The following is a 14,876-nucleotide window of genomic DNA, read 5'->3' as shown; positions in this document are numbered from 1 at the left end:
TTGTACAGCTGCACAAGGCTGGGATGAGCTACTCGACAATAGGCAAGCAGCTTGGTGAGAAGAGATCAACTGTTGGCGCAATTATTAAAAAATGGAAGAAATACAAGATCACTGACTATCTCCCTCGACCTGGGGCTCCATGCAAGATCTCACCTCGTGGGGTATCAATGATCTGGAGAACGGTGATGAATCAGCCCAGAACTACACGGGGGGACCTGGTCAGTGGCCTCAAGAGAGCTGGGACCACAGTCACAAAGGTTACCATTAGTAACGCACTACGTCGTCCTGTATTGAAATCCTGCAGAGCCCGTAAGGTCTTCCTGCTTAAGCCAGCACATGTCCAGGCCAGTCTAAAGTTTGCCAGTGACCATCTGGATGATTCAGAGGAGGATTGGGAGAATGTAATGTGGTCAGAGGAGAGCAAAATCAAACTTTTTGGTATAAACTCCACTCGCCGGGGGGGGGGGGGGGGGGGGTGCTTGATCCAGCTCGTAACAGTACCCCTAACCCCCCCAGGTTTATCTGAGAATTCAATGAAGAATGACCTTTTAAGATCTGGTGCATGAAGAAATCTATCCTCTCTCTTCAGGGCCGTAGTCCTTCCAATGAACCAAGTAAATGTACCTACCCTGTACATACTTGGAAGTCCAGGATCTTCTACACCACATACTTCTGGTGACCTTGAACCACTACTGGAGAAGGTCTTCTATGGCGACATACTTAAGTTTTTAGAAATTAATGCTGTCTTGAAAAGAGAACCGTAAAACATAGTATTAATCTTCAGAGACTTAGTTAACCAGAGACGGAAAACTACAGGATTTATTTGCCTAATGATCCGAAATGTACCAATGTACCATTGGTCCCAATTTCTTAGAAGGCTGACAAATTGTAATATTCTGGGCGCACAGCCACATCATGTCACCTACTTCAACTGTACATGGTCCTCTATGTTTTTATTAAATTTATTTTGAGCGGAATGAGGCCTTGTTAAGAGCTTGATGCACCTTTTTCCAGATCATTCAAAGATGAAACACAGGACTGGAAGAAGAAACGTGTTGTTGAGCAGGGTCAAAAAGCATTTAAGCAGGGATGATATCCAAAAACACTGACAAACGGTGACACTGTAGAAGAAGAATGGTAGGAATTATTGTAGGCGAACTCTGGCAGCGGTAGCTGCTCCAACCAGTAATTATGACACTTCAACGCATAGCATCGGCGGTATTGCTGCAGAGACTGATTTTCACATTCTGTCTACCCATTTGAGTGTGGGTGATGACTAGAAGAATGACTGAGATTGATACCCAATTTGAAATAGAAATATCTTCCGAACCGAGCAATTAATTGGGTACCTCTATCAGAGACAATATCTTGAGGTAATCCATGCAACTTGAAGATATGCTGGATAAAGAATGTCGACATATCTTTAGTTCTGGGTAAATTAGCCATGGAACGAAGGGCCTAATTCAGAGTTGATTGCAGCAGCAAATTTGTTAGCAGTTGGGCAAAACCATGTGCACTTCAGGGCGGGTAAACATAACATGTGCAGAGAGGGTTAGATTTGGGTGGGGTGTGTTCAAACTGAAATCTAAATTGCAGTGTAAAAATAAAGCAGCCAGTATTTACCCTGCACAGAAACAATATAACCCACCCAAATCTAACTCTCTCTGCACATGTTATATCTGCCACACCTGCAGTGAACATGGTTTTGCCCAACTGCTAACAAATTTGCTCCTGCGATCAACTCTAAATTACCCCCGAAATGGGCCATCTTACTAAAGCGATTACCCAAATCGTAGTACATTTGGAGGATACAGGGAGGTCCATGATGAAATCCATGGAGATATGAGACCATGGCTTGGAAGGCACAAGTAACGGTAATAGATGCCCGAAGGGTGATACTTGAGGAATTTTGTTTGTGGCACAGATGTCACATGAAAAAAACGAAATCTCAAGTTATGGTTGGCCACCATACAGAGCGAGAAAGCAGTTCTAATGTTCTGGAAATGCCCCGGATGTCCAGAAAAGGTTTGAATGAAAATCAGCGAGAACTGTTCCTCCTGAGTTTTTTGGGAATAAACATAAGCCTGGAAGGTGTTGCAGAAGGTGCCTGAGCCTGCAAATACTGAATTTGAGTAGCTAAGTCTTGTGTGAGACCGGCAAAAATACCTGAAGCTGGAACAAGTGGTATCAGAAGTCTAGGGGACCCTGACTGGAAGGAAACTTTGTGATAAGGCGTCTTAGACCCAGGCCTGTAGGTGATATTAAAGTTGAATTGAGCAAAGAAGAGTGCCCAACGTGCCTGTCTAGAATTCAGCCTCTTTGCAGATTCAATGTAGGATAGATTTTTGTGATCTGTGAAAATGGTGACACGATGTCTCACACCCTCCAGCCAATGCCTCTAGTTCTGTAAGGCCCATTTGATAGCTAAAAGTTCGCGATTGCAGACATCATAGTTGGCTTCTGTAGAGGAAATTACGAGACAAGAAAACGCACGGATGTATACTGGAGTATTTTGGATCTCTCTGGCACAGGACTGCTCCAACACCCACTTCAGATGCATCCACCTCTATTAAGAATGGCAGCTGAAATAAATGCCTTCAAATTTTCAAAAGCCTGGAGAGCCAAAGGTGACCAGCCAGAGGTGTCTGCTCCTTTCTTAGTCAGCTCCATGATTGGGGCAACTACAGTGGAAAAAAAGCAAATAAATCTGCCTGTAGCTTGTTGGAATCCATGGAGAATCCTTTGGGAGTGATGATATATCCCAAGAAGAAAATCTTTGCTGGATTTCACACTTCTTCAATTTGGCATAGAGATTATTCTCCCAAAATTTTTGAAGAATTGACTGGACATGATAGCAGTGCTCCTCCAAGGACTGTGAGTAGATCAAGATGTTATCAAGAGAGATAACACACAAGAAGGACATCATTGATTAAATCTTGGAACACTGCAGGAGTATTATATAACACAAACAGCATGACCAGATACTCGTAGTGGCCCGAGTGAGCATTGAAGGCTGTTTTTCACTCATCCCCCTCCTTAATCTAGACAAGATTATATGATCCCCGGAGGTCGATCCTAGAAAAAACACTGCTTCTCGAACCAATCAAACAAGACTGAATAAGAGGTAATGTGTACGAGTTCTTAGTTGTGATTTTGTTGAGTCCATGATCGTCGATGCATGGTCATAGGGTTCTGTCCTTCTTGACCACAAAGAAGAAGCCTGCACCCACTGGAGACATTGGTGGGTGAAAAAAGCCTTTACTAAGGTTTTCCTGAATATAATTCTCCATGGCCTCAGTTTCCGGCAGAAAAAGAGCATACAACCTGCCCTTATGAAGCTTGGCATCAGAAACAAGGTTAATTGCACAGTCATATGGATGATGAGGGGGGAAAGAGTCCTCCTTTTTAGGGGGGATAATACATTGGAGTATGTTTGGTATGGCAGGGTAATGTGTGGCCGGTTATAATGTTAAGGAACTCCAGCACTATTTGCGTGAGACCCCTAGAGGTGGTGAGAGGGTCTTCTGCCAATAACAGCCCCACGCTGTTCCCTGAGGGTTAAGGTCAGGGCTGGGCCAGAATCTCAGCCAGGGCAGGTGAGGCACTGTGAGATGGAATGCAGGCACTGTGCAGATGGTATAACTTGCAGACTGAACACAAGGAACACACTCTGGAGCAGGATGTGGGTACAGACAGGGCAAAGACTAGGTTCGGACAGGCGGTAAACAGAGTATCTGCAGGATCTGAGGACAAGGACCAGCAGTTTACACTGACAAGGCACAAACTATAACTGGCAGGGTGGTGCAGGACTGCCACCTTTTAACAGGTGAATGCACAAGAGCTGCACAAAGCAGAAGCATTGTGGCTGCTAGGGAACAACAGCTCCAGAATCCTCTGCAGCCGCCCAGTGTCCTGGTCATTTAGCAACTGCCGGGGAGTGCTGTCCGGAATCACCATGACGTCCCGGTCGTCTAGTGATGACCAGAACCTTCCAGGGGGAGACGAGCTGCAGCGGAGGCTCATAACACTTTTAAATTCCTATGTTATTTTCTTCCCTACCCCAAGGGAGACTGACTGAGTGAGCAACAGGGGAATTTCTGAGCAGAGAACACTGTGAGCGTTGCTATGCCTCAGTCACTAAGCTGCTCCTATCCTAGCAGCGAGTATGATTCTGTATTATCTCCCATCTACTGTATTCATAATCATGTGCGGATGCCTAGGGGAGCTCTGTTCTGTCTTGTGCAGAAGGAACCGGCTGGGTGTTATTCAGAGGCCATTATTCGGAGAGTCACTGGCTATAGCCATACTTTAGGAATCTGTAGCTACAGATGTGTCCTCATACATCCAGCCTCAATACGCCAGACAGCGGAAGATGCCTGGCGTGGGTGAGCTGCCAGGTCCCGTGCAACTCTGCTAACATCTGGCATCATTTTTGCCGAAAATGAATCTCTGTGGCAACACGATGCTATTCGGGTGTACAAGGAGATTGTGTTGATTAATTTGATATATGACACTTGTATATTGTGTGTGACTGTGGGTGTATACAGAGTACAACGGAACCTGGCATGAAAAAAAGCCACAGCCACTACATTGTAGCACTTCGTATACAGACTCAGTCACACACCGACATACACGTGTCATATATCACATTAATCAGCACAGTCTGAGGGGACCTGGTGCGCTGAAAGTGGCTGTTTGGCGTCACATCTGTACAATATACTGTACATCTCTGCCGACTCATGCAGCCTTAAATAATATATTTGATTAGAACTGTATGTATGTACTGTATGTGTGTAGCACATGCAAGTATTGAGTATTCTGGTAGCCACTGAAAAAGTTTAGTCAGAACATTAATGAAATATAGTATAATCTAAGTTGATATTTGGTTTTCGAAGACCTCCAGACAGGGAGATCACCACACCCCTCATGTCCCTACCCTTATCTGCATATCACCTATTACCATTCCCAAAGTATATATTTATTATTATTATTATTATTATTATTATTATTCTTTTATAATACTAATAATAAATATAACTGGGCACAGCTTATTGAATGGCTATAGCATTTGCCCAAGCAGATACTGCAGAGATCTCCACCCAGACATATTTTCTAAATAGCATCCTATACCACAAAGAGGCTTGTCATGTGACCAGCGCACTGACCAATCCAAACATAACAACAGCAGTAGCAGGTGAAGCTGGAGGGTCATTGGAAGAGGATCGTGATGGACATATCCCAGAGAGCAGGGTTCCTCGAAGGGGGTTTGGTGGTTAAAAAAAAAAAAAAAGGATGAGCCCACTTTTGAGGTACCAGAAGGTTGGGGATCTCTATGGAAAGGGGGCGTTATTCCAAAGTGAGTGAGCGATTAATTAAACACCACATTTAAAAAAATTAATTAAAAAAATACTGTAATGCCATACAGGACGATGCTTCTACTGTGAGTGACTGTCGCATGGGTCGCTTTTTAAATACTTGACATTGAATGTGCTTTTCTACTTCATTTCCTCACCTACTGAACACTCTTTGAGGCTGATTTCCGAGTTGCACACACAGGAACAATTCCACCAGCTTCACCTGACCGCATCGCCTCCATCACTGCACTTGTGGCAGTAACCATTATCGTTACCCCTCTGAAATCTCTGCGTACTATCAACTCAGCATTATTATTATTATTCTTTATTTATATGGCACCACAAGGGATCCACAGCGCCAGCATAGACTGTAGTTACATCTACACACTCTCAAAACGCCCTCAGAACACTTGCACTATGAGCGAACGCCCCACCAGTATTTACCCAGTTATGCCCAATCGGTCACAAGTGGGTAAGATGCATTAGAATTGGCCATAATTATTCATAGCTGCGTGTGCTTGGCTAGGGAGCATGCACAGCGCTAAAAAAAAAGCAAGGCTGGACCGTAGAATGGACGTGCAAATTTACTTCAGAGCTTGGGGTCTATTTATGAAGCAGTGTCAAGGGTGGAGAATTGAGCCAGTGGAGAAGTTGCCCGTGGCAACCAATCAGCATTGAAGTAACATTTATAATTTGCATTCTATACAATTGTACGGAGCAGCTGATTGGTTGCCATGGGCAACTTCTCCACAGGCTCACTTCTCCACTCTTTACACTGCTTTATGACTAGACCCCTATGTACTAAGCCTTGGAGACAGATAAAGTAGACTGAGATAAACTACCAGCCAATCAGCACAGTGTTTGAAATAGAATATGTTTATCCACTAGATAGGTGCATGAAAGTGTAAGTTATGTACACGTAAACATTTGGGTAGAGTTTTACTTTGAATATTCCACAAGACTCCAATAATTTGTCTCCTTTCTCTCCAGCCTCCTCCCAGAGTCCATAAGCCTCGATTGAGGAAGAAAAGTACCTCTGCCTCTAACGCGGAAACGGCGTGAGTGCGGCCAACACCTGAGCACCACAGAATGTCTCTTCACTGCCTTAAAAGAGCAATTCATACCACTTGACAAAAGGTGGCGCCAGAGCTCACACAAACCAGGCGTGACTTTTCCCAGAATCCCCTACTTCCCCGGTCATATCACTTACGTTGGATTCAATTGTTCATCGATAAGTACATAGCTGCTGTTAAATCCACCACAAAATAATATGTCACTAGGATTATCATTTGACTTTGGGCCTTGCTTGGAACACTGAAAACCTGCAATCCTCCCGATGTGCTATATACATCCCAATAGAAGCTGATGCTGTCCTGATTAGTCATAGTGACCATTAAGTCCAGTAATATGGAGTGATGACCATCTTAAGTATTGGTTTACTAAAGAAGTGAAATAGCCATTCGTGTTTAAAATTGATCTACTTTGTAACTGCTACGTATGTATGTTTGTTGTATGACTTTGTATAAATTATGATTGTCTTTCTATGTTTCCAGTTTTAATGCAGCGATAATGCATACCGCTAGCTGTAGCTGGAACCGGGATCAACAGGTGCCAATTCATTGTTGAAACTATGACGGATTGTTGCAGTTTAATAGCTGGAGAGCCTGGGGTGTGCAGAAACGACAACTGACCACGACTGGGAGAGGCGTACAGTATATGTTAGCTACAGGCTGCTAGTATAAGCCTCAGTCCCCACCTTCCTGATTCCCCTCGGAATAGAGGCAGACAGATATAATATTCTGTCCTTTTCTCACTAACTGATGGAGAGAAGGGAGACAGCAGTGGCAGTGATTTGCATGTCAGACTAATTAGCATACTAGCCAGATTCATTTGCATATTAAACGCCCAGTCCACCAGTGCCTCTCCTGGATGAATAGGTATAAAATAACCCTGTAGTTGACAAATGAGCTCTACACCAAGCATGTCAAACTCGTGGCCCTCCAGCTGTTGTGAAACTACAAGTCCCAGCATGCTTTGCCAGCATACCTTCCACTGATCAGCTGGAAAGCATGCTGGGACTTGTAGTTTCACAACAGCTGGATGACCATGAGTTTTACATGTATACTCTACACAAATGGTTATTACAATAACTGCAATTCTGCTCCTAAATGTATTTACTAGAAGCATAGCCCAGAAATTGCCCACATAAGATTTATGTTGATGTTGCGTCGCGGCAGAAGCTGCAGTGTTCCGGCTTTGCCAACTAGTCCCCCTGCACGGCTTCCACACTGGAATCCTCGCTTTAGGAAGTCCACTGCATACCTGCCATCATTCTCCACTGGGAAATAGGGACACATTAGACCACACCCCTGGTCTGCCTAAAGCAAGGCCAGAGCTACATACATGCCACGCCCAATTCATGTTTGACCACACCCCCTTTGGCAACTTAAAATCAGGTTTATTTAGCAAATATGCCCGATACTGAAGTCTGAATTAAGGGTCTGGGTCCATTACTGTGTGTACATATGATTTGTATATAATATTTATCTTAAAATTTATTTATGATGGAACAATTGGAAAAAGAGTGCCCCCACGGAAAGATTTTAGAGGACAATTAGAATAGTGTATATAAATAAGATGTGCTCCGGGACCAGTATATAAGAAACACGTCACTATTTCTCTAGAATCTACATAGAACCTGCAAATCACAATACAGCGGATGATGTGCCTGAAATAGTTCAGTCTATAACAGTGCAGAAGTGGTGTCATAATAAAAGATTCATTTCTAAGAGAGTTCGGAATATTATAAAAAGATAAATACTCGTATGGTTGCCATGGGTTACAACTTTTGTATACAGTTACCATGAAGCATATACGATGTGTATAATAATGAGGTCAATGAAAATAGAAGGTTTTAGATTTTATTCATTCCATGTCTGTCAAATAGCGAAAAGTGTTAATAGCATCTGTATTACATCTGTACGTCCACAAGGAAATTAACCTAATGAGTATTTATAGGACTAGAATGCACTAGCGGTATTTTGACACATAAGGGCAGATGTATTAACCTGGAGAAGGCATAAGGAAGTGATAAACCAGCGACATGTGCAAGGTGATAAATGCACCAGCCAATCAGCTCCAATGTGTAAATTAACAGTTAGGAGCTGATTGGCTGATGCCTTTATCACCTTGCACATATCACTGGTTTATCACTTCCTTATGCCATCTCCAGGTTAATACATCTGCCCCATAGAAACATAGTATAGCTGTAAACTGAGCATTGAGATCTGGGCCGTAATGTAATGAAATCTAAGTTCGCCGGCTGTGCGCCATGCCGGCCTTATTCTGATAGGGGCAATCGTGTTCAAGGCTAAACCATGCTTAGAACATGACTGCCCCTTTAAAAAAAAAACGATTTTGTCAAGTTTGCTGCTTAATTTTAAAGCGGCAATCAATTATAAATAAGAAAACAGCCTTATAACTGATTGCCGCTTCAAACTTAGTGGTGAACTTATCAAAACCACACCCATAATCTCAGAACCTGGCAGCAGTACAATTTGGTATAGTGTTAACTTGGGACACTTCAATGTGATATATATGAATTGGTGGCACTGTGTAGTATAAAGTGAACTATAGCACTAGTATGGGGCAAAACATTAACTAGGACACCGCTATAATTCATAAAAAGAACTAGGCCACTAAAATGGGGTATAAAATGAACTATGGCACTACTGTGGGGATAACATTAACTAGTACAACACTGTCATTCATACAAGGCACTAGGGCACTACTATGGGGCATAAAATAACCATTACTGTGGGGAGGTGTCTCTCTAGATCGGTAAGGGGCCCCTTCTAAATGTTGCTGTGGGGCCCACAAAGTTCTGTCTACACCCCTGTTTACTGGTGTTTACCAATAATAGCTATCTGTAGCTGCATCACCTATAATTTACTGTTCAGCAATATTATACATTTTTCTATGCCGCTCAATGGGGTGTACATAATAATCTAAAATGTTCCCAGATAAACCATTGAACACTGCCACCTTGTGGCCATAGCTGCCAATTGAACTGCTCCTGAAAGCCCCCATACATCTGTCATGGATTGGCGCAATTTCCGATGACTGGGTCGGAGAAATTTGACATGCTGAATTTCCCTGATTTGCCGATGCCAACCAAAAAATTACTGGTATTAGTAAATTGGGGAATTTTAACATGCAGAATGTACGTGATTTCCAGGCAAAACAGATTGCACCAGGAAAAGCCGTTGCAGCTGTGTGGGGCCCTTTAGACTTAGGTGTACGGTCAGATAGAAGAAGAAATGCACCTTGGGAAAACCATGTTGTGCTGCAGGAAGGGGTACATATTAAATGTGAGGGTAGATTTAGAACTGGGAGGGGGCGCTTTCTGGTTCACCTCTTAAATCGCAGCATCACAATGCTGACGCCGGAATCCCAACTAGCAAGGAAATGCCGACACTGGAATCACGGTGCCACAGCCTTTCCTCCCTCTGTGGGTGTCCATGACACCCATAGACGGAGAATATATCCTGTGCCCGCAGCATGGCTAGCACAGCGAGCCCGCAGGGGGCTTGCTAGTGCTTGCCCCACTGCCGGCATAACCGTAGTCATGATCCCGCTGTCGGTATACTGACGGCCGGGATCCCGACCGCCGGGTTTACATACTGATCCCACTGGAGGGTGTATGCATACTACGTGCAGATACAGGTGACATTTTCTTTGCAAGCAAATGAAACCAACAATTTGGACACTCTTCAGGTATCCGGATGATAGGTCGATAGTTAAAAGGTTGACAAGCAATAGATCAACACCAGATGGTCGACACAGCATATGGTCAACATGAGTTTTTTTTTTTTTTTCAACTTTTTCATACTTTACCATCCACGTGGACTATTATTGGGGAATTGTAACCTTGCCCAAAGCATGGCGAGTGAAGCGAGCCATGTGAGGGGACGCGGTGCACTAATTGGGGGTCTACGTGCTGCAAGGTAAAATTTGACATAACCCCCCCCCCCCCCATAAAAATGTCGACCTTTTTATGTGTTGACCTTTTGACAATGTTGACCTCGTGCATGTTGACCATTTGGTGTCAACCTAGACTCGACCTTTTGACTGTCGACCCACTGACCCATAGCCCTCTTTAGCTGGATTCTCACTCTACATTAGTTTTGGCCTATTTTTCTGTCAGTTTGTGCAGTAGACAGCGCTGCCCCCTGGTGGCACGTCATGCACAGTGTTCTATTATAGAATACGAAAGTCTGTGGAGCTGAAGCGCACATGTACGAGGGATCACTTCATATGAGCAATGTGCTATATTCTATGGGGATAATACTGGGTGACAGATCAATATATCCGCCTAGGTGCTGGCAGTGTAAGAAGATCAGACATAGCAGCTCCTGCAATCTGCACAACACTGCCTCACAAGCCATAACTCGCTTACTAGGCTGTTCCTAAACGCATAGATGACAATGCATGTCTGTACCTGCTCCCTAAGAAGGAGTCTTTGTGCACCCCACATGTATACATCAGCTACTTCAGGAATGTTGTAAATATTCATATTAAATGAAAGTGCACCTGACACACAGCATGGGCGGCCATTTTACCAGTGACATGATTAAGACCTAGGGAGAGATGTATCAAACATTTGAGTGAGATAAAGTGGAGAGGTTGAGCAGAGCATCCAATGTCATTTATCTATTACTAGTCTGTGAAATGACAGAAGCATACCCTCCAACTGTACCTTTGTGGCAGGTACAGTACCTTTTTTTTATGGTCTGTACCAATTTTTGGTTCTCCATTTAAAGTATAGGAAAAGGGGTGTGACCACGCCCCCCTTTACTCGTGGTCACGCCCCTTTTCGAATTTGTCCCGATTTTTATGTTTAAAATATTGGAGGGTATGCAGAATCTGCTATGTTCAATGTCTCCACTTTATCTTTCTCAACGGTTTGATACATCTCCCCCATGAAGTTCACTAAGTGGCTTCCTGCGCTATGTGCCGGCAATAAATGCAATTCACATCTGTAAAGTGTCCCACATATCTGGAGCTCTTCACTGAACAAGCAGCACAGAGGCATACTCTGAGGTGATTTACTGGGTGGAGAAGAGAAGGAAACACATGCTGCCAAGGCTTGTAGCTCCCATAGGTGCAAGCAGTGCAGCTGCTATGGGGTCCAGAGCTGAGAGGGGCCATCTTCCCTGTCACAGTTACATGTGTTATATACAGGGGTGTAGCTCCCATAGGTGCAGGCAGTGCAGCAGCTATGGGGTCCAGAGCTGAGAGGGGCCCACCTTCCCTGTCACAGTTACATGTGTTATATATATTTTTCGCTATTAGGTGGTACATAAGGGTCCTTTCAAACTTTTTCCTTGGGGCCTACAATATATCTAGGTATGCTCCTGGATCTGCTCATTGTAGTGTGGTATAAAATGAACTGGAGGGCATTATAATGTTATATAATATGAACGGGGAGCATAATTATATCATAATGTGAATTGGGGGTTCTGTGCGGAATAATGTGTGCTGGCAGCTCTGAAATGTGACATAGGGTGAACTTAATCACTACTACAATTCATAAAAGAAACTAGGGCACTACTATGGGGCATAACATTAAATAAGGCTCTACTATGGTTCAGACAATTCATTAGGGCACAATTATAGGGTATAAAATTAACAGCGGCGGCAGAGAAGTGTCTCTCTAGTAGCATTGGGACGGGAGCCCCTTAAAAATGTTGCTATGGGGCCCACAAAGTTCTGGCTACGCCCTTGCATGCTGCCACTCTTTATGGCGGATATCTTGTATATATGTTATGTCACCCACATGTAGAGGAGTCAGCCATTTCTGAGGATCCAGCCTATCAATTCACAGTTAACTAATGATATCACGATGCCTCACCGATGTCACACAACCTAATGAACATAAAATGGTAGCCTGGGTACATTTTAAAACACTAAACTATTTGACCGGGTTCAGTATGATATCCCAGCTGTGAGGTTCCCGACAGCGGCATTCCGCCAGCCGAAACACCAGCAGTGAGCGCAATGATCCCTTATCGGGCTTGCTGCGCTTCCCACGTTTCGGGACCGCTCGCCACAGGTGCTGTTTCCCCTAGGGTGGTGTGGACCCACCACCCAAGTGGGAATACCGTGGAGCGGTCGGTATTCCGACCGCCGGCATTTTACCGGCTGTTGTCGGGATTCCGGCGTCGGGTTCCTGAACGCCGGGATTCCGACAGCCGGTATATAAACTACATCCCATTTGACCATAGTGAATCTTTTATAGTACTGGCAAATCCATTCAGTGAAACCTGATGTACTCTATGGGTGCCCATAACACCAAATAAGGTTCTGTCATTTCAGAAAACAAAAGGAAATGTGACTGGTTGCTATGGGCGACGCCCCCTTTTCTAGTTATCTAGAGCAGTTTTCATAAATGTCCTTCAGGGTATTATATAGTACAAGTTGTACAACACAGTGCCACTACTGGTGTACATAATCAGCGTGTCCTATTAAACACATTAGCACTTTGCTTTATATGTGACTCAACTTTTCATACCTTGAGAAATATTAATAATTAATATGTGTTTCCCTATATAAGTAATTCAATCATTTCAGTTATAGGGGGGTATCCAATTACCAGTGCTAATTTTTCAGCCGAAAAATAACCCCGAACCCATGTGGTTTTGCGGGGGGGGCTCTTATGGCTGGTTGTTGGCGATTTTGTTTTGCGTGCCTGAGGCAGGCAAAACATAATCCCCAATAAGTGCCGGCTATTGGAGCTAATTGGTTAGCCACTGAGGTATTGTTAGTCACGGTAATATACTGCGGCTAATTGGATACTGTTCATAATCTTACAGTAATGCTTGATTTCCACTCTGGAGATTTAGATAGACAATAATTTATTCTGTACTTTATTACTGAATGTAATTTAAAAAAAATAAAACTAAGTGGTGTCTTATATTTTACTATACTGGTGTTGTACCTCTGCTGAGAGGTCCTTGTGTTACATACCTGGGGGTATATTTAGTAAGGGTTTTCAGAAGTGATGTTGTCCATATCAACCAATCAGATTCCAGCTATTAGCTTCTAGAAGGTGCTAAATAAATGGTAAGTAGAATTTGATTGATTGCTATGGGCAACATCTCCACTTCTGTAAATTCTCACCTTAGTAAATATACCACCTGGGGCACACTAATACCCTGCACTAAACCCAGCCACAATTCCCACATCCCTGCTCCTCTTCAACTTGATGTAGGGATCATTGTTCCCTATGGTAAACAGACTGTATACAAATGGTTTCAGAAATTAAGGGGCCCATTTATCAATGAGTTTTAGCTATCTAAAACTCATTGCGTATGATAACTGGTGCTCCATCCAATCAGCTCCCAACTGTCATGTATTTCAAACATGTCAGTTGGGAGCTGATTGGCTGGAGCACCAGTTATCATACGCAATGAGTTTTAGATAGCTAAAACTCATTGATCCTGTAAATGGACCCCTATAATGGTACACCAACCGTTCTTTTCTGTCCAAACTCATCCATTGATGCTCGTGAGCATGGACAAGCTGTTTAACCTTGGAGAAGAGATCAGATACAACACTACAACACAATGGGGAAGATCTATCAAAGCTCAGAGAGCGATAAAATGCAGAGAGTTACAGTACCAGCCAATCAGCTCCTGTCATTTCATAGGCTGTTTGAAAAATGACAGGAGCTGATTGGTTGGTACTTTATCTCTCTCCTGCGCACCTCTATGGGGTGTGAAGTACAAAACGGCGATGTAGATGGACGCGATGTGTCATTCTGGTAAATCTCTGGCATCGCCTCTGACTATAATAAGGCAACTCATTAGAAAGAATGATAACATTTAGGTCCATAAAGGGCTAGTTTAGAAGCAAGTTATAGCCTCACAATGTTTGTTTTAGCTCAACACTATATAATTGCCTTTTAATGGTCGTTTAAATAAACAATGCTAATAATTTCCTGCATAATAATGACTGATAAGCAATTATAAGAAACTAAGCAGGTTTATTGAAAATGTGAGTCTCATATTACAGCCAGCTTCCTTCCGTTACAAATAAATGCAGCTACAAAGTGAACCAAAAACGCTTATTTAGAAGCTGTGCTGTACGCCGGCCTTACACAGACGGAAGCCATCTTTTGAAGTGAATAGGCAACGATTACCCATAATCCTCTGGGCACATGTTCTATGTTGAGGAAAACTTTGATAAATCCTTTATTTATTTGACCTGTTACCTACATATCCAATCCACACAGCCTTTTCCCCTGTTACCTACACACAATAGGGGCAGCCATTTCACGTTACCTACACACAGTATGGGCAGCTTTTTCCCCTGTGACCTACAAACAGTAGGGGCAGCCATTTCCTCTGTTACCTACACACAGTAGGGGCAGCCATTTCCTCTGTTACATACACACAGTAGGGGCAGCCACTTCCTCTGTTACCTACACACAGTAGGGGCAGCCATTTCCTCTGTTACCTA

The 14,876-nt window shown here is 43.5% G+C and overlaps 1 protein-coding gene across 7 annotated transcripts in view; it reads left to right on the top strand.

Moving 5' to 3' along the window:
* REEP1 (receptor accessory protein 1) overlaps positions 1–6,896 on the top strand; it is a 148,658-nt gene extending 141,762 nt beyond the window's left edge. For all 7 annotated transcript variants that reach the window (XR_010178484.1, XR_010178468.1, XM_063925015.1 and 4 more), the window contains one exon: positions 6,345–6,896. Coding sequence is in view for 3 of the 7 variants with exons in the window: in XM_063925007.1 (XP_063781077.1) it covers positions 6,345–6,416 (72 nt within the window). In the remaining 4 variants the exon portion in view is untranslated. The remainder of the gene's footprint in view (positions 1–6,344) is intronic.
* The last annotated feature ends 7,980 nt before the right edge of the window (positions 6,897–14,876 follow it).

Source organism: Pseudophryne corroboree, chromosome 1, assembly GCF_028390025.1.
Source record: "Pseudophryne corroboree isolate aPseCor3 chromosome 1, aPseCor3.hap2, whole genome shotgun sequence".
Taxonomy (NCBI): domain Eukaryota; kingdom Metazoa; phylum Chordata; class Amphibia; order Anura; family Myobatrachidae; genus Pseudophryne; species Pseudophryne corroboree.
This window is presented reverse-complemented; position numbering and strand designations above follow the sequence as displayed.